Raw genomic sequence first — 25,189 nt, forward strand, 5'->3', positions numbered from 1 at the left:
TTCTAGAGCAGAAATGACTTTAATGCTTGTGATTCTGGAGTGGGGCGGGGGGGGGGGAGAAAAAAAATGTTCAAATGTTTTGTTTTTGTTTCTTTTAAGATTTTATTTATTTATTCATGAGAGACAGAGAGAGAGAGGCAGAGGGAGAAGCAGGCTCCCAAGGAGCAGGGACCCCGATGCGGGACTCGATCCCAGGACCCTGGGACCATGACCTGAGCCGAAGGCAGACGCTTAACCATCTGAGCCACCCAGGTGCCCATGTTCAAATGTTTTAATTGTCCATTTTAAGGGTTGGATTTTTCCCCCTCAATAAAGAGCACTTCGTCTATGCTCATTTTGCCCTTCTGGCTCTTTCTGTGATTGTGTAAGGTTATAACCTGCATATCTTTTTTTTTTTTTAAGATTTTATTTGTCAGAGAGAGAGAAAACGTGTACAGCAAGGGGAGCAGCAGGCAGAGGGAGAAGCAGACTCCCCGCTGAGCAGAGAGCCTGATGCAGGACTCAATCCCAGGATCCTGGGATCATGACCTGAGCTGAAGGCAGCTGCTTAACCAACTGAGCCACCCAGACGTCCCTATAACCTGCATATCTTAACATACCTGTGTATACCTGTCTCTTTCTCTGTGTTACTACCTTTTATATTGTTTTATTATTTTATTGCAAAATTGCCTGTTAAAATTTTATTTGAAGTAAAGAATTTCAGGGCTTGCATTATTAAGTTCTGTCAGATCCCCACTTCTGTTACATAGTTTTTAATGTGCTGTATATTTTCAGACCTGCTTGTTAATGGGATGACGTAAAGCAGATAAATGATCATACCTATGAATTTCTCCTTCATTTTTGAAATGTCTCTATCCTTTTCAAGTAGCAGAATTACTTCTTTACCTCTTGTCCCTTGGTCAGGGGGCAGAAACTTTTAATAATAGATTGAAATTAGGTCTTACTAAGGAAGATATGTTACAGGTGTACTTTTATAACATAATTTATATTTACATAGCACTTTTCAGCCTGCCTTCTTCCTTACTTCTAATAGTATCCCTGTAAATTTTATTTGTTCAGGTAGTAGATAACCATTTTACAAACGGTGAAATGAATTAAAATGAAGGGGCAAAGTAAACCATGACCAACCCTAAAATTAAGACTTGTGTCTCCAAACACAAATCTAGTTCTCATTGTTTTCAATCATAAAGACTTTTGTGAGTGATTGCCCACCTCCCAGGACTCACTTCCTCCTCAAATGACGGTGGGTTGCATCAGATTTATCATTAACTCATTGGAGAAGTAGCTAGACCTGAGTCCTTCCATTTCCCTTGTTAAAGGCCTTCATTTGCTAAGCTCCAATACTGTCATGACTAGCCAGTGTTAAACCTGTCTGCCTTATTTTGTGTAGTGGATTTTATTACAGAAGCACTTTCTTACATCAAGATCTTTAAGTATTGTTTATAAAAAAAAAAAAACAAAACACTTTTGTAATGCTTTTTAGCTCTAAAAGAATTAAGATAGAATTTTATTTATTCCAAATTGAGTTTGGGATTAAACTAAAAAGAGAATCTGGGTCTTCTGAACTTGGTTAGTCTTAATCTAACTCCTAGCATTCTCTGATTCATGCTAAGGACCTCTTACTACCTGACCATCTTCTCTTTCTTTTCTCCCTCTTCTTTCACACTGATATAATTAATTGCCAGACTCTGCCTCACTTCTCTTTGATAATTTCTGCTTCTAAACTGATCCATTTTCTTTAAGTGTCTTTTGGCCTCAGTTCTGAGCACAGTGGGTCCCAAGACCACATAATGCTATAGCATGGCCTATTATATTCATCTTTTTTAATAAATGTAGTAGAACTTTATTTTAGTAATTCTTACTTATCATCTTCCTATTAAAAAGATTGAAGTCTCAAGCTAATGCTCTCCTTTGTATCCATTTTGTTAAATGGCTACCTTTTTAATGAAGCCTTCTTGAAAGTTCAGAACTACTTCACCATGGATGATATCTAAGACTAGCCTTCTGTCAAAGTGATAGAATGTAATACCCAATCTCATTAATTCATTCTGGCTTTAAAATAATGTAACTTGAACAAAATCCATAAATAATATTACCAATATGAACTTATTATCAGTGATTACATTTCATTACGTAAGTTTTACCTGTAAGACCAGTTAAAGTATCTTTAAAAACTTGAAAAAAATTCTAGCCTGACAGAAATCTCATCTACTTGTGAAAAGGAAAATGTAGTCAAGCACTACTGAGGTTCTCTTCTATTTTAGTTCCCCTTGTCTTCAGCTAAGACTCTAGTGTTTCATCCTCTTAGAACGATAATGCTGCTTAAACAATATTGTTATTAAATGTCTCCAGAGTTTTGTTTCTTTATCCCTTTCTTTGTAAACAAGCAGCCACGATATTTTTAGTAGTGAATTTCAAAATCCTTTTTAACCTTATAGGTCCAAGGGTAGCCAAGGATGGCTGCAGCTTCATATGATCAGTTGTTAAAGCAAGTTGAGGCACTGAAGATGGAGAACTCAAATCTTCGACAAGAGCTAGAAGATAATTCCAATCATCTTACAAAACTGGAAACTGAGGCATCTAATATGAAGGTATCAAGACTGTGACTTTTAATTGTAGTTTATCCATTTTTATCCAGTGTTCCCTTCTGTAAAGTTGGGGTTAGATACTTTGCTTACTTAAAAGTGTATTTTACGTTAAGCAGCAATATGTAAACTCTTTCTTGCAAAGTTAGCATGTATATTTTGAACAAAATGTATTAAATTAATCCAGTGAATCATAGAAAAAAATTGTAAAAACTCAATGGCTAGTTAATTTGTTCTTAGTTGTTTTTAAGCTTAAAAATAAGAGACCAACTTTAGGATCACTATACTGAGGCGGGGTGTTCTGCATAATACATAGAAACTAGTTTCACTACTTTAGAATATATCTCAGTTATTAAATATAGTCTTCCTCCCCAGCTCTCCCAGATCTTGTCTCCACTTAAGTGCCGCAATGATAAATGATCAAGAAAAACAGAATGCCCAATGGGAACAGTCCAGAACTGAAAGTCAGTACCTGGTCCTATTCCTTGTTTTGCCACAAGCCGAGCTGTATCACCTCTAGGTACCCTTCTGGACTTAAGGTGCCTTATTTGGAAAATACAAGTATCACACTAGCCTAGATGATTTCCATGGCTCCTTCAAGTCCTGAAATTGGTTTGCCGAATACCATTGAAAAGTTGTGATAACCTCCAAGGAAAGTTATAAAATATTCAGTCTGCAGTGGGGTAGATATGTTCTAATTTCAGAATAATTGAGGTTAAAATTTTAGCTGTTTTAATTTCCAGTACTTAGGTAGATTCCCTTCTCACTGAACTTAATAACTTTGTAGATTTGGAGATTCATCAACAAAACTGTTAACCTCTTGGGCGCCTGGGTGGCTCAGTTGGTTAAGCGACTGCCTTCGGCTCAGGTCATGATCCTGGAGTCCCGGGATCGAGTCCCCGCATCGGGCTCCCTGCTCGGCAGGGAGTCTGCTTCTCCCTCTGACCCTCCTCCCTCTCATGCTCTCTGTCTCTCCTTCTCTCTGTCTCAAATAAATAAATAAAATCTTTAAAAAAAAAAAACAAAAAACTGTTAACCTCTTTCTCTTTTAAAAATTCTTCCTGCTTTGTGTTATTTCTGCCCCTTGGCTGTTTAGCATCTGGGTGCCTGATGCTATTCTTCCTGTCTGTTCACTACTCTCTTATTCCTTCTTCATTGCCTATTTTTTTCTTGTTCTTTTTCTGTGCATTTTGAGGTCTCCCTTATTCTTCAAGCTTCTGTACATCACTGAACTATTTTTGCTCCCCTTTTACTCTTTATTGTCAATATCCTAACAGTTCAGCCTTTTACTCATATATACTATTCTTTCTACCCATAAATCTTTTCTACTCTAATTACCTATTTCTGTGGTTAAAAACTGTCCTCAGTGAGGACAAATCTCCAAGATGCCTACCTCCAGTCCTTTCAGAAATAAGGTAGACTTTAAGAAAACATGTTTTCTCACCACAAACTGTGGGTGACCTTAAAAACAGCCAAATCAGTTATCTAATATTAAAAAAGAATAGTTTGCTATTTTAACACCGATCAACACAATATATCTAAAATTATTGTACATGGCATGTGGTTTTAAAAGTTTAAAGATAAAAAGAGTAAAATTCCCAACAGGACTACTCTTTCATCTACTTTGGGAGGTATATTTTGCAAAGAATTCCTCTTGGCAGGCCTATCTGGATGTTTTATAGTGCACAGTTTGGAGATCCGTTTTAAGTTTTTGCTTAACTACTTGAACAAATTCAAAATTTATTTTTGGGAGATATTTTAACCTGCCCTTAGCTGAATAGAAATGTCTTGGAGTAAAAATACAAGTTAGACCCTTACATTTCTACAATGGAATATCAGGTTGACCACTTATCCATGTGGTGTATCATATTGTACATCATGAATATTGACACTTATGTCTGAATTCAACCATGAATTGATAATTACTCAGCAAGTGCTTCTGCAGACATCCTTGCAAAGCCATCCACTTATTTCTTTAGGATTGGGCATATGGCATCATAGCAGTTACAGTTTTATAATGAAATTACTTATGTATCTCTCCTTAAGAGGATTTAAGCTGTTCAAGAGCAGGAACCATGACCATTTGTTTTGTCTTAGAATATTGATTTGTGAAAAGACACTTGGAAACACTGGCACTTCCCACATTGGATTAGTTAATCCAAAACAATGGTTATTTACCCAAAATCACATATTATTCTTTGGAATACATTATGTAATCTTGAATCCTGTTTCCTGCTCATTAACTTGTTTGCCCCAAAGAAAGGCAAGGTGGGTCCCCTTCAACTAGGTAATGTAAGGATTTCTGAAATTTATGCAGTAGTACCATCTAGTGGCAAAAAAGAATACTGTTTTGCTGTTGATTACAAGGCATTGATACAAATAAACTATAAAAATATTTTGTGTGTGTGTGACAGGGAAATATGTGTACAACTAATTAGGGAAATGTGAACCCTATGTATTTGAAAACATTAAGAAAGTGTTTATTTTTTGGGTATAATGATGGCGTTGTGGTTGTGGTTAGGAAGAATCCCTGTTTAAATATATATCTGAATTATTTATAGAAGAGGTAATATGATGTCTGAGATTTATTTTCCAAATGAATTTGAGTCAGGGAAGGGAATAGAGGAAGTGGGTATGGATATAGATGAAACAAGATCATGAGTTGATCATTATTGAGGTGGGATGTGAGGATACATGGGAGATTGCTGTAACATTCTCTATACTTAGGTTTATGTTTGACATTATCTGCAGTAAAAATATAGTAAAATTAAATAGAGATTTCATGGGATTTAGATGACCTGGAATTAGATAAATGCAGGAATTGTTGCTTAAATTTAAAAGAAATTACATACTGTACTTTTTAATTTGGGGGCTAGAACTCAACTTGATTTACTTTAAAATGCTGAGCATAGCAACAAAAACATGGTCATGTAGAGATGTTAAGCATTTAAACTGAGAGATGTCCTGGTATTAAAAAAAAATTATCTGTAGGTAAATTAGTAATGAACTATTTATGTCTTTGTTGTATTTTGACAGAATGAAATTTTATAAATTGTTTTATAACTGCAAAATCATATACATGTAGAATATCTTATTTTCAGAGTGTAAGAAGAAATTAGAAATAAAAGTTCAGATTGACACATTTCATAATTTATTTTGAAGATTTAATTATCAAATATACTAGTATTTGGTAATGAAAGGAATCTATAACTGATATAATGACAAAAACAGAAGTGAATCAAGTAGCAGCCTCCCTGAAATGACACAGTTGCTCATTGATAAATATTTTCTTTTCACTGATATCACCACAGAACATTTCATCTCTAATAAATAATCCTTTAATGTTTCTAAACTCTTAAAATATTTTAAGAAATAATGTGTGGTTATATAATGTAAATAACTAATTTTTTAAATCCAAACTTGCAGGATTTATAAATACAAATGAATATTCTCTCCTTCAAAATTACATATTAATTTTAAAAGCTGCCATTTCTCAAAGCATTTTTTTGAAGATTTTATTTATTTATTTGACAGAGAGAGACACAGCAAGAGAGGGAACACAAGCAGGGGGAATGGGAGAGGGAGAAACAGGCTTCCTGCTGAACAGGGAGCCCGATGCGGGGCTCGATCCCAGGACCCTGGGATCATGACCTGAGCCAAAGGCAGATGCTTAACAACTGAGTCACCCAGGCACCCCTCTCAAAGCATTTTTTAAAATATTTTATTTGGAATTACTTGGCAGTTGTGTTGCATTTTTTAAAAAAACTCTTTGAAATTGAGGACTACTACTTTTAGGTTGAATGCAGTACTCAGCTCCAGGGAATCATTCCTACTGCAACAACTAAAAAACACTGGATAAAATACAAAAATCATACTTTAAAAGACGTTGGAGAACAGAACTGTGGAGTCATCGAGGACTGTATTAACTAAACTTGATAAGAGCTTGAAAGAGCCCTTTCTAGAATAACTGACATTGCTGGTGATTTTCTTCCCCAGGGATATTTGTTAATTCTGAGCACAGGCTGCTGTTCATTGCTGGCACAAGCAGGACTCCACTGGAGGAAGGAAACTATTGTAGGACTTGACAAACATGTGGCCAGATGTGAAGTATTGGCATTTTTAGAGGAACCCCAAATGCATGGCTAGTTTTCCCCATGGAACATTGGTTGAGTCTTGTGAAGGATGCTAGGGACAGACTGGGAAAGCTAAATGTTACAAGACAAAGTCCTGCTATGGGAAAGGCACATTACTTTCACACAAGAGGGCTCCTTCTGAAGACATTTACCATATTTTTAACTTTGTGGAGTAGGAAATTAAAGACCCAAGCTCACTACCTTCAAAAGATAGAACTTTTAGGGCTAAGGAGTCAGGCACCACCTGAGAATAAGGCAAAGTGAAATATTCTATAATCTTGCAGTGCTTGAGAGACACAGACTCACCAGACGGAAGGGACCTGTATTAAACATAGCTGGTTTTCCTTTCAAGATAAATATCAGATTTGAGGTCTGTAGAGGGTAGTACGCTAAGGGCTGAGGAGACAGAAACGTGTATTATTTTCAGTCTAATTTTAGAGACACATTCACAGAACTTGGCAAGTCAAATCAGATGTGAATTTTGCTTGAACTGCACCTGCAGCCCATTTTTAGTTCCTGACTGGATGGAGGAGGTAAGACCCCAATGGTGGAAAGGGCAAACTCTAAAGGAAAATATATCTTAAGTCTCTCTTTTTCTGTATACATAATGATTGGCATACAGCTAAAAGTTCCAAGAAATAGGAAAATGAGTGATCATTAAGAGAACAAATAGTTAATAGAAGCAAATCCAAAGATGATTTAGATATTGGAATTAGCAAAGATTTTAACATAATTATTATAAATGTCTTAAAAAAATATGAATAAAATGGATGACAATTCAGAAAATTTAGACAAAGAATTGTTATCTATAATAGTCTAAAACCAAAAAATAGTTTTACTAATAACTTATTAGATGGGCTTGTAAACACAGAATTAATAAACTAGTGAGAAGATAAATCTATAGAAAATATCCATACTGAAGCACAGAAAGATAAAAAACGGGAATAAAAACAGTATGGGGGCGCCTGAGTGGCTTAGTTAAGGGTCTGACTCTTGATTTTGGCTCAGGTCAGGGCCTCAGGGTCATGAGATTGAGCCTTGCACTCAGTGGGAAGTTGGCTTGAGATTCTCCCTCTCTCTCTGCCCCTCCCGCCTGCTTGTGAGTGTGTGCGCACACGCACTCTCTCTCTCTCTGTCTCTAAAATAAATATTTTTTTTAAAAAACGGTACGTAAGAGTTATGAGGGACACAGGCAAATAGATACAGGCAAATCTGAAGTGTCAGAAGGGGCAGGGATAGAAAATGGAGCAGAAGTAATATTTAAAGAGATAGTGGCTGAGAATTAGTGTAAAGTTGCAAAGTTATTAAGACAGTGTGATAATAGGTTAGACTAGTTGACTAGCAGAAATAGAGTGGAGAAAAGTAGCTGCATATATGGGGTTACTTGATTTATGACCAAGGCATCCCTGCATTTCAGTGGGGAAAAGGGGGTCTTTTCAATAAGTGGTACAGGAGCAATTAAATATTTGCATAAAGAAAAAGAAAAAAAAGGATCTCAGAGCCCTACCTCATAATATATGCAAAAATTAATTCAAGATTCATTATAGACCTAAGTGTGAAAGACAAAATAGTGGCTTCCAGAAGGAAACATGGAGAACAGCTTCATGTTTTTAGATAGGCAAAGATTTCTTAAACAGAATGACAAAGCACTAAACATAAAAGAAAAAACTGATACATTAAAACCAAGATCTTTTGTAGTGCTTTTAAAAGCAGATACAAGATAATATCTTTGTGACCTTGGGATAGGCAAGATTTCTTAGGACACATAAAGGACTAAACATAAAAGAAAAAAGATGTAAAATGGACTTCACCGAATTAAAAACTAAATTTAAATTAAAATCTTTTCAAAAGACTTCATTAAGAAAATGAAAAGGCAAGCCATGGATGGAAGAAAATATTTACAATACATTTATCTAACAGAACTCAGTACAGAATATATAAAGAATTTTTGCAAACCAATAACCGAAGAAAGTCCAATTTTTAAAATATGGCCAAAGTTTGTAAAGACAGTTCAAAAAGGGAGATAAATGGCCAGTAAGCACATAAAAGGGATTCTATATCCTTCATCATCAGGGAAATACAAATGTTATTTCTCTTCACTCAAATCGATAAAATTTAAAAGACTGATCATGCCAACTGTGGAACATCAGGATGCTCATACATTGCTGGTAGGAGTATAAAATAGTACAGCCACATTGGAAAACGATTAGGCAGTTTCTTTTAGAGTTAAATCCTATGACTTAGCATTCAGACTCCGAGATACGTACTCGAGAAGTGAGTACATATGTTCACTAAAAGATATGTGCAAGAATGTGCATAGTAGCGTTCTTCATAATGGCCTATAACATGTAACAACCAAAATGCCCATCAAGAGGATAAAGGATAAATCAATTAGAATATGTTCATATGGTGGACTACTACACAGCATTAAAAAACAATTAACTGATACATACAACAGCATGGGTGAATCTCATATTTGGTGAGCAAAAAACATGAGACACGAAAGACTATATGTTGTATGATTCCATTTATATGAAGTTCACAAACATGCCAAATTAACTGCAAGTCTTTAAAAAAACTTTTAAACCTTAAATTTTAATAATTTTATTTACCTTTATGGCTACAACTTTTATCAATAGATTTCTAACTATGAATAGAAACTTTTTTTAAAAACTCTTAATACAAATTGTGCATATTTAATATTTTTTAAAATTAGGAAGTAGGGACAAAAAGATACCATATCACCCATTAAAAATTCTTTTTGTATTCTTTTTTAAATCAGAGGTAACCTTTGATAGTATATATTTCTCTCTCTGCACATTCTGTGCAGGCATGCATTTGATGGGATTATATTTTGCAGCATGCTGTTTAAAACTTTAATATATCATCATAATCTTTTCATATCATTAAATATTTTGTGATATTATAGTTGCATAGTATTCCATTGTATGGCTAATGCTGTAAGTTTATTTGATTTTTATTGTTGGATGTCCAAGGTTACATGGCCTTTTAATTTGGTTTTGATGCTATTTTAATTTTTTGTTTATTATTTTTAGTTTTGAAAAATTAGGTATATGTCCTATGACATGCCAAGGATTTCTTTTGTTGTTTTGAACTTCTACATCTTTGTACCTTTTCTAAAAACAGTATTTTTTGTAATACCCATTCTTGAAAAATTACAAAACAAGCCCCAAAAAGCCAAAAAATTGCTTATAACCCCACCTTCTTAGAATACCACTGGTAACATCTTGATGATTGTTTTCAGCATCAACATCACCTGGGAACTTGTTGAAAATGAAGGTTTTCAACCTCTATCCCAGACTTACTGAAATGAGCAGTCTGTTGTAACTAGTTCTTCAGGTGATTCTGATCCATACTGAAGTTTCAGACCACCATTGTAAACTTTGGAGAAGAATCTTGTATGGAGACCTGATCAGAGCTATGCTTTAAAAGGCTTACTCTAAAAAAAAAATAATAATAATAATAATAAATAAAATATAGACTTACTCTGAACACAAAAGTCCTATGCAAGGTAGGACCATATAAGAGATTATTTTAGTAGTTTGGAAGGGTTACTAATCAGGATAATGACAGTAAGACTAGAAAAGAGATGATTCTAAGAGAAATACTAGAGGTTGAATACAGAATTTGAGAACTAATTGGTGACATGAAGGAGGTGATGCTAAGGATTTGAGTGGGGAAGAAAAGGCTATTTACATTTAACTGACAAGATACAAGGCAAAGAACAAATTGTAGTGGCACAAAATGATAGTTCTGGACATTTACATAGGAAGTGCGTATCATCCAGATGTAAAGCATCTATCAGTCAAATTGGGAAAGTGAATCTGAAGTTTGCAAGTGAGGTTAGGATTAGAGACATATAATTTGAAGTTATCTGTGGAAGGGTAGTTGTTGAATTGCAAGGCTGGGGAGTATAAGAAATAGACATAAGATTAAAGGATCACTGAAGGACTACAAGTAGTAGCAGTGGATGGATGGAAGACTTGGGATCCTGAAAAACACAGATAGCCTAGAATGATAGTTCTCGAACTTGATGGAAGCAATGGTGTCCTGAAGTTTAGAGTAGATGTTGTAGAGTACTCTACATTCATTCAAAGATGGCATCCCTGTACAAATTTGTTTCCTGTCCCACAGATGTGATACATTTCAGCCATAATAATCTGAACATGGTATCAGTCACCTCCATGTTCCTGTATCTACTTAACAAAGCCTTTCAACCTCCAACGTGGTCTATTATTTGAAAGTCAGATCTTAAGACCACAGTCTATTTCTTGTTAACATAGGCATTCTTTTTTTTTTTTTAAATTTTTATTCTTATGTTAATCCCCATACATTACATCATTAGTTTTAGATGAAGTGTTCCATGATTCATTGTTTGTGCATAACACCCAGTGCTCCATGCAGAATGTGCCCTCCTCAATACCCACCACCAGGCTAACCCATCCTCCCACCCCCCTCCCCTCTAGAACCCTGTTTGTTTTTCAGGGTCCATCGTCTCTCATGGTTCGTCTACCCCTCCGATTTCCCCCGCTTCATTCTTCCCCTCCCGCTACCTTCTTCTTCTTCTTCATAGGCATTCTTTTTTAATGCCAGTCATGTCACCGTCAAGGTAAACCAGTAAAGTTGTCTTTGCTGCATTCATTCACTTTTTGAAAGATTTCCTTTTCCATCTGTTTATGGATCATTTTTCATTTTGGAGAATACTGCCCATAGGTACAAGGTCATAAACATTCAAGAACATTGTCTTGCATTTGGAAACCTGATTGGCCAAAAAAGACTTCGCTTGAAACTTGAATGGAATGCCCTGAAATAGGAAAGATATAACATAAATTATTATTAAGGAACATGCAGAAAAACTGGTGGAAAATGACAGTTTCCAACATTCTTTGAGGAAAATTTATCGAGAAGGATTTAAATGGGAAAGGAAATAATGGCATCAAAAGTCAGGAGGCAGTGAGCATACAGTTATTTCAATATCTGCTGAATGTAATTCGGTATGCTAGTAGTAATACTTAAATATGGTATATAAAAGCTTGAATATGTATTAGGGTGTTAAATAAAACAGCATATTATAATTGTTAATTTGGGGTTTTTTCATGGTCATATTGGTGCAAGCTTCAGAGACGTGGATTCTAAACACATAACTAGCTTTTACAGCTTGGATAGGGCTTTGAGTCTTGATGGACCCATATGAAAAATGAGAATTCACCTTGTTGTATGTTTTAAAAGTTAGGGATAATGTATCTTATGGAGGCTCCCCATAATCTCCTTTATCACAAAATATCACTATTGTCAGGATATAATTTATTATTCATAATTAATAATAGATAATATGTGTAAAGTGCTTTATAGGTTAAGATATATTTTCACATTGATCTGAATCTTTTTTCCCCAGCACACCTAAATGTCAAGAAACTTAGAATCATATCTTCAAGAAGTTATTTAGAATTTTGTTATGGTAATATATTGTATTCTTTTTTGCAGGAAGTACTTAAACAACTACAAGGAAGTATTGAAGATGAAGCTATGGCTTCTTCTGGACAGATTGATTTATTAGAGCGTCTCAAAGGTAGATTTTTTAAAAGTTTTAAAATAATTTTTTAAGCTCCACTTGTCAACTTTAGGTGTGTATATCCAAACACAGGTTCTCTTGATTTGAATGTTGCTTTCAGTTTTCTTGCTTTCAAACATTGCTTGACATATATTATCTGGTTTCTCACAGCTAATGTATTAATTCTTCTCTTACTGAAGTTAAAATTATGTCACTACAAATACTGTAATATATATCAGCCTTATCTATTAGGATTTAGTTGTTAAAATACAGATATATAAACTGTGTCTTTACTTGTCATTCCTTCAGTTAAACATTTAACTGGCTTTAAATCAACTACTTTAGATTCCTTATTTGATCATTTTTAGCTCTTTTTAAAGCTCATTGCTGTTCTGCCAGTCACTATATAGACCTTGAGTAAGCTGTACACCACAGACTGGGCCTATTGCCTTAGTTGAAAGAATAGTGTCCTCTCTTCCATCCAGGATAGAATTGCTTTATCTTTTCAGATATATAAGCTGATTATATGCAATTTTTAGTAGAATTTTTAAAAATCTTTCTCATTTTGTTGCTTAAAAATTCAAATATCAAAACAGGGAAAGTGCTTGATTATTATAATAGAAACTAGACTGAGAAATTACCTTTGGGTCCTAAAATATATTATTATTTAGCAGGAATCTAAGGAGAGATATTTTGTCTGATTTTCCTTTAACATACTCTTTTCCCCTCTTGACTCAAGCTACTTTGGAGGGAAAGTTTAGTCATTCTCTTCCTAAATAATTGTTTATTCAATCATGTGTATTTGTGGTTCCTCTCTTAAAAATTTAGAGTTGCAGTGAACACTTTTTTTTAATGATTTGATATTTGTATATATTGCAATTCTACCTGGAACCAGAAGTCAGTGACTATCTCACAGCATCAACATTTGTGATAAGGATTCTTTGTTCCCTGCATAAATCTGCTGCTCTATAGCTGCCATAATTTAGTACTTCCACAGGCTTTATGTAATATATATAACGTATATTATATTATAAAATGGGTTCAAATTTGAGGACTGAAATATGAACCTAATATTTTATTTTTAAGACAATATAATTGCCTAGCAATATTTTAGACCACTTAAAGCAGCTGTTATATAAAAACTTGTCTCTCTTTCATTTAGAACTTAACTTAGATAGCAGTAATTTCCCTGGAGTGAAACTACGGTCAAAAATGTCCCTCCGTTCTTATGGAAGCCGTGAAGGATCTGTATCTAGTCGTTCAGGAGAGTGCAGTCCTGTTCCTATGGGTTCATTTCCAAGAAGAGGGTTTGTAAACGGAAGCAGAGAAAATACCGGTTATTTAGAAGAACTTGAGAAAGAGAGGTAAATTTTCTTCATTAAGTTGTAAACTTGTATACTCCAGTGTTTACTATTATTTTGTCATTTTGTAGTAAAAGATAGGAATTATGAAGCATGTATGGCAGATGATCAGTAACACTTAAGAGAGTATTTTACACTTATTCAAAGATAGTATGTTACTGATCATACTTATATTAAATCTAAAACTATAAAGAGGCAATATTAAATATGAAAATGTAGGGACGCCTGGGTGGCTCAGTCAGTTAAGCGACTGCCTTCAGCTCAGGTCATGATCCCAGGGTCCTGGGATCGAGCCCCGCATCAGGCTCCTTGCTCGGCGGGGAGCCCACTTCTCCCTCTCCCTCTGCCTCTCCCCCTGCTCATGCTCTCTCTCTCTTTCTCTATCTCTGTGACTCAAATGAATAAATAAAATCTTTAAAAAAAAAAAATACTTCAGATGCCCTGTACATTGAGTAAGCACATGATCACAATAGTTAGGTCACATTAAAATATGTAACTGATTTTTAATTGAGTTACCTTTTGAAATAAATTAACTAGAGAACCAGTATGAGGTAACTGTTTCCATTAGGGAAAGCCTATTACAAGTGGCCACAAATGTAACGTTTCTTAATTTATCAGTTCCAGTGTCTTAAAAAAAACATTGTTTGATAATATATATTATCTGGTTTCTCACAGCTAATGTATTAATTCTTCTCTTACTGAAGTTAAAATTATCTCACTATAAATACCAGAATAAGGTATCATTATCAAGAACTTTGTCAAATGTTGTGTAAAAGATTATGAATTCCTTAATGCATGAATAACATTATTTTTATACTCCTAAAAATTCTATTAAACATTCAGGAATGTTAAAATGTATAAACATTACATATTAGCTCTGGGACCTTGGTCATGTCCTTAAATTTTGTGTCATTTTCTCCTGTAAAATAGGGATATGGTTCTACCTTGCACAGTTTTGAAAAGTGGTTATTAGTGTAATAATGTCCAGCATATCTAAGTAAAAGGCAAAGATCTTTTACTACTTTCTCTCTGGTTTTCGGTGCGTCTGTAAAAATAGGGTAATCTTCTGGACCAGAAGTAGTGTTAAGCTTTCTTTCATCTTGAGTTTACATGAGTCTCTGTGTCATACCTTGAACCAGGACTATTTCTGTCTGATGGTATAGGAAACACTATCGTGAATAGTAAGAAGTTAACTGGGGTCCACAGTCTTCCATCTGTTGTCCTCTTTGAGCTCTGTGAAGAGACAAAGGGCATGTGAGCATACCCCCTTTCCTAGGAACTTGCTTTGCTTCATGTAGATAAAGTCCCAAGTTTATTAGCAGAGAGAGAAGAGAGTATGTGTGTGTGTAGTTCTGATATATCTTGGGCCCTCTTGGTTCTCACTGTTTTGGAGGGAGTAAATTGAGTCCTAGCATATATGACAGAATCATTATTTTGCTGTCATGCTCGATTGATAGTTTAGATAGGTCTAGGCTCAAACTCATTTTCTTTCTTCATTATCAATGTCTTTGATGAGAAATTTAATACAAACCTGATTCTCATTCCTTTGAAGGTCATCATTTTTCTCTTCTTTAGAAGTCTTTAGAATGCCTCAGTATATGAGTTTTCATCATTCATCATGCTGGGTACTCACTGTGCCCTTTTAATCTGGAAATTTATTTTCTTCAGCTTTTGGAAAATTCTGTTATGTTATTTCTTTGATGGTTTTCTCCCCTGTTTTTCTATTCTTTCTTTCCCTCTCTTAAGTCATAGATATATGACTCTGTCTCTTTTTTTCTTGTTTTCTATATTACCCAAGATAAGTGCTAGAAAGTAGTCAGGGCAGGGTTCAAACCCAGCTACACAGCTCCATAACCTTTTTGAACCTCAGTTTTCAGTCTGAAGAGTGAGCCTAAGAATAACTACCTCAAAGGATGTAGTGAAGATTAAATTAGATTAAAAAAAAAAAATACTTAGCACTATGTCTAGTACTTAGAACATTCAATAAATGTAAGCTATTATCATGTTAGCTATTCGCTCATTTAACAAATATTTATTAAATGCCTAGTACATTTATGCCATGCTCTTTTAGGTGACCCTAAGTTAGCTGGAGGACTAATATAACACAAAACTTATATTTTAAAGAAGACTATTAACAATCACTAAAAAAAAGTCTAAACCATAAAGACCTACCTGCCTTGAGGTCTAGACCTGTTTTCAGTTCTGAGCCTTAAGCACTGTGATCAACCACTATCATTTAACCACTTGTTAACATTTTGGCTCAAAACACTGTAACCTTGGCTTCCCCAGAGCGTTTTTCCATAGTTCCACCTTAAACTTGACAATAACAGGTTGTCCCTATTCTCCGTAGCCTCCTTATCACTCCACCACCACCACTAGCTGGCCTATCATTTTAAGCACTTATGACACCCAGCTCTTATTTAATGAGCCTATTTATTGGAGAATAATCAGAGGAAATAGTAGCATCACCATTTGTTCCCCAGCTAAGTCCTGGTAGGTCCTGCAGTTCTCACCAGGGAGCACTGAAAAATAGAATCAGAGCACATCTTTATTCCAGCTTGTGAGAGGGGTTTAGGCTTTCTACGGTGTTTTCTCCTGCTTCTGTTGTCAGAAATGGGAGGGAGGAGGCAGCTTCTCATTGGTCTGCACTGCCCCCAAGGTTGCTACATCATAAGCAGGGGCTTACTGTCTTCCCATGGATTCCCTCACTGCTCCAGTTGCCACATCAAAAATGAAGGCTTATTTCTTATTTTTTTTTTATTGTTTCTCAGTAAAGGAAAGGGAATTTTAGCAAGAATGTAACCTTCCACATACTCATATGCATGCATATTTTGCAAAACAATATAATCAAACAGAATTTTAAAGTAACGGTGTTAGAGTGGGGATCATCTCTGTAAATGAGCAAACTCCAGAAGTGATAATAGAAAATATCCACAAATTTGACTACAAAAAAATCAAAATTTTCTACATGACAAAAACATTATAAACAAAATTAAAAGACAAGTGATAAACAGAGAAAATGTATTTAAAGCCCATATAACCAACAAAGTACAATCATTCATAATATCGATGAGGTCCTATAAATAAGTAAGAAAAAGTTATAGGCAAGGAAACACAAATGGTTTTTAAACTTGAAAAAAATGCTTAACTTACACTAAAAGAAACCAAACCATAATATATATAATAATATATATATAATATACTGTTTAAAAAAACTAAATATGCAAAAATAAAGTTTGATGAAACATTTATATTGGTGAAAGTGGTAGGGGCATAAATTGGTACAATATCTAATAAAAGCAGTAAGTTAAAAATGTACATACCCCAGGAATTTATCTTACATACTTGCTTGCACATTTGTGAAATGGGGTTATGTATAAGCATATTCAGTGCAGCATTGTTGATAATAGCAAAGGATTAGAAAGGCCCTATATGCCCTCTAAAACGAAACTAGTTATAGTGTATCCCATTATGGATTCATGCATACTATACAGCTAGCAAAAAATATGTAGAACCTTTTTATGTTATGACACAGAATTATCTCCCAAGATAGATTTTTTAAGTGAAAAAAAAGTTTATAGGACAATACATAGAATACTATGCTACTGTTCATGTTTAAAAATGTACATGTAAGTGTACACATAGATCTTTGCATTTTTAATAGAATCTCTCTGGAAATATACACAAAAAAATGATACTAGCTGTCACTGGGAAAGAGACATGTGATACGAAATCGTAGACTTTTTGTACGTACTCAGTTTTATCCCATGAACAGCCTTATTTTGCATTTATGTTTAAAATGATCAGATATAGAGTAACTTGACATAAAATATTATTGAGGACATTGATTGGATTGTTCAGGAGTTACATAGCAAATTCATCTTCAAATTCCAAACTAAGAAAAAGTTTCTCTCTCTCAGAATAACTTCTCATTACCACAGAGTGACAATATTTTTTTTAAAGTTTCTGCAACTAGGGGTGCCTGGGTGGCTCAGTCATTAAGCGTCTGCCTTTGGCTCAGGTCATGATCCCAGGGTCCTGGGATCGAGCCCCGCGTCGGGCTTCCTGCTCGGCGAGAAGCCTGCTTCTCCCTCTCCTGCTCCCCCTGCTTGTGTTCCCTCTCTCGCTGTGTCTCTCTCTGTCAAATAAATTATTAAAAAAAAAAAAAAAAAAAAACGTTTCTGCAACTAATCTTTTTCTTTTTAATTCTAATACAGTTAACATATAGTGTTATGTTAGTTTCAGGTATACAATATATAGTGATTTGCCAATTCTATACATTAGTGAATGCTCATCATGATAGGTGTACTCTTAATCCCCTTCATCTATTCCAACCATCCCCCTACTGGCCTCCCCTCTGGTAACCATCAGTTCATTCTGTACAGTCTGTTTTTTTGGTTTGTCTCTGTTTGTTTGTTGTGTTCCTTAAATTCCATGTGAGTGAAATCATACGGTATTTGTCTTTTTCTGACTTACTTCACTTAGCATTATACTCTCTAGATCCAGCCATGTTGTTGCAAATGGCAAGATTTCATTCTTTTTTATGGCTGAGTAATATTCCATAGTATGCGTGTGTGTGTGTGTGTGTGTGTGTGTGTGTATGCCTTTATATATATATATATATATATAAAGAATATGTGGGTATACATACATATATATCCATTCTTCTTTATCCATTCATCTATTGATGGACCTTGAGTTGCTTCCATGATTTGGCTATTGCAAATAATGCTGCAATAAACATAGGGGTGCATATATCTTTTTGAATTAGTGTTTTCATATTTTTAATTTTTTGAGGAACCTCCATACTGTTTTCCATAGTGGCTGCACAAGTTTGCATTCCCACCAACAGTGCACGAAGGTTCCTTTTTCTCCACATCTGCACCAGCACTTGTTTCTTGTGTTTTTGACTTTAGCCATTCTGTCAGATGTGAGGTGATATCGTATTGTAGTTTTGATTTGCATTTCCCTGATGATGAGTGATGTTGAGCATCTTTTCATGTGTCACTTGGCCATCTGGATGTCTTCTTTGGAGAAATGCACAGTGACAAAGTATTTCTTATTATTTTGGCTGCTGAGAATTTGAAAGCCACATCTGTGTCCAGTGCAGTGGCTTCCTAAACTCTCGGTTTGTTTTTTGTGTAACTACTGCTTTTCTTTACTCCTCTATTATACTTTTTATTTTTATATTAATTTTGGGTTTTGTTATATCTGTACTTTTTTCTGTAAACCATCATCATATTCTCAGACTGCAAATAAAGTGAAGAAAGCCTTTGGTTGAAATGTAAATAGTCTAGTAAGGATGTTGAGTATCTTATTTAGGTGAAAAAGTAAAAACTTTTTAATACTTAAATTTTAATGATTATAATATTCTAAGTCCCGCCTTCAAAAATCCAAAATAAATAAGTGTTCCATGTATTCATTATTAATACTATAGTTTAAATAGAGAACATGACAATTACAACTGATAAGAATTACTGGTATGTACTCTATTAGCATTGTGTAAACTTACCTTTTTTTAATAAACAGATCATTACTTCTTGCTGATCTTGACAAAGAAGAAAAGGAAAAAGACTGGTATTATGCTCAACTTCAGAATCTCACTAAAAGAATAGATAGTCTCCCTTTAACCGAAAATGTAAGTAACTTAGCATTATGACCTACTTTAGGCTTTAATAACTTTGATCTTTTAAAAGTATCTGTGTTACTCATTTAAAAATTTCAGTATAATTGCATTTTTACTTATTTGTAAACTGTAATATATTTTATCTTTATCTTAACTTTAAACTCAAATATATAATAATGAATTTTTGTTTGTAAATAATGTAAAGGTGATAAAACTTCATTATGCTCAAGCAAATACTTACTTTAAGCCCCCAATTAAGAAAATCTATTAAGTTTGAATTCTTAAGGACTCAGGATTCAACTAGGCAACTGGTTTTTTATTCTGTCTATTAAATTACCAAACATACTTTGTAGAAATGTTTATTACCATCTATCTTTTGAACCAAATTATATACTATATAGTTTTTGCAATAAAAGCATCTTTGAAGATAATTTGAGTGCTATTCCAGTTCTTATAAGTGACAAAATCTTTTGGCAAGGATCTTGGGACTTTTTACAAGTACTAAAATGTGTTTGTTTTGCAAATATAACTATGTGAAAAAGAATTTAATCTTGTCAGCCTTTCCTTCCCCACCCAAACTCTCATGTCAACTATTTTACTCATGGGTGACACATGTAAGAACATTTCTGAATGTTCTGGAATACATTAATAATTTTAAGCAAGACTGTATTTTAACTGACTATTGTCCATAAATATTTCTTATAATTTTTAAAAAGAGAAAAAATAGGGTAATTAAAATATATTGTCCTCTGTTAGCCTAGATTTTTCATTTTCTAACAGCACTTTTGAGAGGACATAATAAATGAAAAACAAAAGTAGAAAGAAGGAACACTTTCAAAACATGTACTTAACCAGATTTCCTGAGTGATCATTGTCTGGCAGAGCTAGAACCAGAAACTTAGGTGCATAGTCTCCTAGAACAATCAGACAAGGTTTTGAGAAGAAGAGAAAGGATCCCTTTTCCTGACAATGTCCTTGACATCTTCCTGGGTGTTAAAGAGACCCAGATAGTGAAAGAACAGTTAATGAAGAGTTCTTGGATCAGGAACATAACAAGGAATAGGAATTCAGGAAGGTTTGGTGGGATTTTTACTCTTAAATAAAAAGTACCTAAGCATAGTTTTGCTTACCATTCACATTGATAATTAGAATGTACAAAATTTAGAGTCCTATTGTCTGCATGCAGTCAGGTTTAGGAAAGAGCTCAGATGTATGTGATAACTTGAGAGCAGTTGGTTAATATCTGAAACAAAGATGAGTTGTCAAACTGTTCCCATATTTATTAAATAATCGTATTTATTTAATAGTGTATATAAGACATTATAGACTATTTGGCACCATAACCAGGTGTAAACTGCTTGTGTGTCATAAGTATTGCGAAGCAAGTTAAGAGCACTTCCATATGGAAATATTATCAGGATATTAAACATTACTTTTAAAACATCAGATCTAAACCACATTATTACAACATACTTTGTCATGTTCAACTTTTTTTTTGCAGGGGGTTTTGGAAAGTGAAGGATAAGTAAGTGGAGTTAAAGCTGTCTCATTGGGAATTAGAAATAACATACAGACTATTTCATCTGTTTGCAACCCATAATTTGGGTATGCCTATAGGTATACATTATCTGTAGAACGTCATCTGCGTTATTGCAAGGGAAAAGGATGAGAGTTCCCCTGTCTTAACTGACAGTGCAATTTGGAATCCTTGGGCCGACAGAATGTTACTCTGAGTCAGGCACATGTCTCACACAGCTGAGTATATAGAACATAAAAAATCTATTGCACTTTCTCATTTCCTTCATGGCCCATTATCATTTAATCAGACTTTTAGCTATTATTACCTCTTGGTGCATGTGTTTATAAGTTTCATTACCTTGTCCTTTTCATCCTTTTGTATGCCTAGCAGTTATCTCAGTGCCTGGAATTTTAATTAGAGGGTTAATTGATTTTTGAATGAATTAACACCCCCTGCAGGAAAAAGTACGTCTTTTTGTTTATTTCAGCTTTGTTTCACTTTCGGCAAAAAGTTTGTGTTGTTTTGCAATTTATGATTATCTGTATTAAATAAAAGCTTTTCCTTATCCCATTTTCTTCGTTAATGGAGAGGTTTTCTCTGTTTAGTCTACACGTTTATAACAATCCTTAAATTGAGATACAAACTTAAGGATGATGGACTGTTTCTTGACTTTTCTATGTTGTCCACATTAATGTGCTAGTTTTTAATAATTAAAGTATACCTCTTCAGTGCAGAAGATGGGAACTGAAGAATACTTACCCTAACTGGACCAATTATATATTTTAAGTGAATCAGTACAGTTTAAAGCCATTTGTGGCTGTGGGGCAATAAAAGTGTTTCAACTCAGCATTTTACATCAGAGACCCGGACTGAGCCCAGCACCTATAATCAAATTTTAGGACTCCTTGAAGTAAAAAAATAATCTTGTTATGCTCCATAACTTACATATTTGATATTCATTTTCTTTATTGGTATTTATATGCTTCTTTGCTTTTACTGATAAACACATAACATGAGGTATTAACATTTCAATTTAATTTGTGGTTTTAGTTTTCCTTACAAACAGATATGACCAGAAGACAATTAGAATATGAAGCAAGGCAAATCAGAGTTGCAATGGAAGAACAACTAGGTACTTGCCAGGATATGGAAAAAAGAGCGCAGGTAAATTATTTATTATTAAACTATAAAACAGCACAGGCTAGAGAAGAGCTATTAAGAATGTAATGAATTATAGCTCTGTTAAACATTGATTAAATTTTATTATTAAAGATATTTATAAGTCTACCTTCACTTTGGCACTATTTCAAAATAATAATTTATCATGGCTGCTGGGCAACATAACTAATGTTCACGTAATTCTGCCTCCACCATATTTCATTTCCCTGATACTATTCTGCTCTGCACTGGAATTATAAGAGGGAAAAAGGGTTAAATGCTGGTCATCTGGTAGCTGATAGCTAACTTCACTTCTCCTTTAAGATTTTTACTTCTTGTAATCTAAGTATGTGTAATGACATTCAGAATATTTCACTGCTTTTTAAGTTGTATGCAAAAAAGGGAAGTCCTCATTTAAGGAAAGTAGAAAGGGAACATAGAGAATAGTGGGAAAGGTGAAATGAGTTGGATGGAGAACATTCCCATATTTCTGCCCTCAGCTGATGTCAAGAAAGAATATTAAATAGCTTTGCTATTTGCTAAGCATTTTCATACATTATTGAATTTAGCACTTTGTATTTACATAAGTATATTACTGGCTGATGTTTTTAAGCCCTGAGGAGGCTTTGCTGTTTGCCTTGTCTATTTCAAAGCAAGTATGGGCATTTTAAAAAAAAAAAAAAAGGAAAAGTCTTAGGACAAACTGGTAAGAAAACATTATTTGAAAGATTTTATTTAAGGGAATAGTAAATGGAGTACATACATTCATATGTATGGTATAAATACATTTTTGTGTTCTAAAAAGTTTATTTGTAGTTTTAAAATCACTAATACAAGACATTTTCCATCCTCAAAGTATAGTCTTTACCTTTTATATGGTAGCTACCTAAATATAATGTATATTCATTTTATGCTACAGTATGGTGGTAGACTAAGGAGACACTTAAACACTAGTACCACGGTACCTTTTACAGTCCCTACCTGTTAGTTTCACAGTGGAGCTAGAGGCTCAACTACCATGCTAGTTAGTTATGCTATAATTTGTATATATATAATATAGTTTTTGTTAATTTCCTCTCACCCCCATTCCAATCAAATTAACGTCTTAAATGCCAAAAGTAAAACTTTAAAAATAAACCTTTTGGGGGCATTGGGTGGCTCAGTTGGTTAAGCGGCCAACTCTTAGATTTGGCTCAGGCCGTGATCTCAGGGTCTTGGAATCCAGCCATGTCAGTCTGTACTCAGCAGGGAATCTGCTTGAGATTCTCTGTCTCCCCATGTCCCTCTGCCTCTCCCCTACTCTCTCTCCCTCTAAAATAAATAAATAAATATTTTAAAAAGTAAATAAAAATAAGCCTTTCAATAGAAAATATACATGAATATCTTTCTAATATTGGGGGAAAAAAGGATTTCTTAAACTAGACAAAACACTATTTTTAAAAGAGAAGACATAAATTTCACTATATTAGAATTCAGGATTTATCTTTATCACGTACCTTAAAAATATATGAATTTGGGGAAGAATGGTAAATCAGTAAATATATAAGTACAACTAGCAGCCTGTTTGGGAGAAATTAAATTAGATCCCTAACCCACATCTTGTATAAGAAAAATTACAAATGGATTAAATATCTAAATGTGAAAAATAAGCCTGAAATTAATGAAAGAAAATATAGGACAACAAATGTAAATTGTCATAAAATTTTAAAACATTCTGCAGCAGATAAACTAAGGGAAAATATTTTTAACACGTAAAAGGAGAAAGGTCATTATCCCTATAATGTAAGAATTCCTACAACTAATAAGGAAAAGGCAACTCTTTAATGGGTAGAGGCTGTAATCAACTTACTGAAAAAAATGCAGATGATTAGTAAACACATACAAATGACTGGTAAACAATTTAGGGAAGTTCAAAATAAAATCCACTCTTGCCCATGCCTATGTGAGATTGTCCGTCTTCAGCTATCCCTGTTAACAGTTTGGTTATTTATTTTTTATTTGTTCAGCACATATTTGGGCTGAACATCTAGTATGGTAGCCCCTACTTTCCTGTATACATGCTGGGAAAATGTACACCAAGTTATTAATGGAGATTATTTTGGGGGACTGGGGATTGGTAGGGTGAAAGTTCCTTACACTTCCATTTTACCATAATTTTTTATAATTATATGGATAACAGAGTTTATATGTTTCCTGGTTGATGGACATTTAGGTTGTTTGTAATTTTTCACTGTTAAAACAACTCTGATAAACATACTTACTCGTATCTTGTAAACGTGTGTAAGAATCTCTCTCAGTTAAGAGTCAGCAATCTTTTTCTTAAAGAGTCATAAAAAAATAAATATATTATTCTTTGTGGGCCATATGGTCTCAGTCACAGCTACTCAACTCTGCTTTTGTAGCAAGAAAGCAACCATAGATGATCATCTGTAAGCAAATGGGCATGGTTGTTTCAGTAAAACTTAATTAACAAAACAGATGGCTAATAGGCCCTAATTTGCCAACTTCAGCTCTAGGGTATATACCTAAAAGCATCATTGCTGGCCATAAGGTATGAGTGTTTTGAACTTGTTTGCCAAATTGCACTCAAAATGATTTTATCAATTTACACTTCTACTAGTAGTATGTGAGAATCCTGTTTCTTCTGTATGTCTCCAGCCCTTGTGAGTCAGACTTCATAATTAACAGTCAGTGGGCAATGAAACATTAGCTTGTCGTTTTATTTATATTTTCTTGAATACTGCTGAGGTTGAATATCTTCTCATGTATTTATTAGACTTTTGGACATTCTGTTATTTGTTCATCTTTTTCCCATTTTCTGTTATGTTAAATGTCTTACTCTTAAATATTTGAGAGATATATTAATATCGTCTTGATACCACTGTGTTATAGATAATACACATCACAACCCCTCCCTGCAAAATCCATTATCTATTTTAGCTTTGTGATAACAAAAATTAGTTTTTGTTATAGAGCTAAATTAAGTATATTGCCATAGTTTCGCTTTCTATGAATTATTTATACATCTTTTCCTATCCTGGAATCGTAAAGTTATCCTCTTATTATTTATAATAGTTACAATGTTTTATTTTTACAATTAGGTCTTTAGTTCATCTCCAGCATGCAATTATGTATGTTTTGGAGGTAGGGATCTAATTTTACATAGATAAACACAAGTGTATATGATTTTTATATGTATATATAATTATTTAATATATAACTTGAATTTTAAGTA

The 25,189-nt window shown here is 34.0% G+C and overlaps 1 protein-coding gene across 4 annotated transcripts in view; it reads left to right on the forward strand.

The window, feature by feature from the left end:
- The window catches only part of APC (APC regulator of WNT signaling pathway), a 132,009-nt gene that overhangs the window by 50,542 nt on the left and 56,278 nt on the right, over positions 1 to 25,189 (forward strand). For 3 of the 4 annotated variants that reach the window (XM_044917086.1, XM_044917085.1, XM_044917084.1), the window contains exons 2-5: positions 12,224 to 12,308; positions 13,453 to 13,654; positions 19,181 to 19,289; positions 21,847 to 21,960. In XM_044917086.1, the coding sequence (XP_044773021.1) occupies positions 12,224 to 12,308; positions 13,453 to 13,654; positions 19,181 to 19,289; positions 21,847 to 21,960 (510 nt within the window). Of the gene's footprint in view, positions 1 to 2,438; positions 2,592 to 12,223; positions 12,309 to 13,452; positions 13,655 to 19,180; positions 19,290 to 21,846; positions 21,961 to 25,189 lie in introns of all 4 variants that reach the window. The other variant, XM_044917083.1, reaches the window with a different exon arrangement.

This window comes from Neomonachus schauinslandi, chromosome 7 (genome assembly GCF_002201575.2).
Source record: "Neomonachus schauinslandi chromosome 7, ASM220157v2, whole genome shotgun sequence".
Lineage (NCBI taxonomy): Eukaryota > Metazoa > Chordata > Mammalia > Carnivora > Phocidae > Neomonachus > Neomonachus schauinslandi.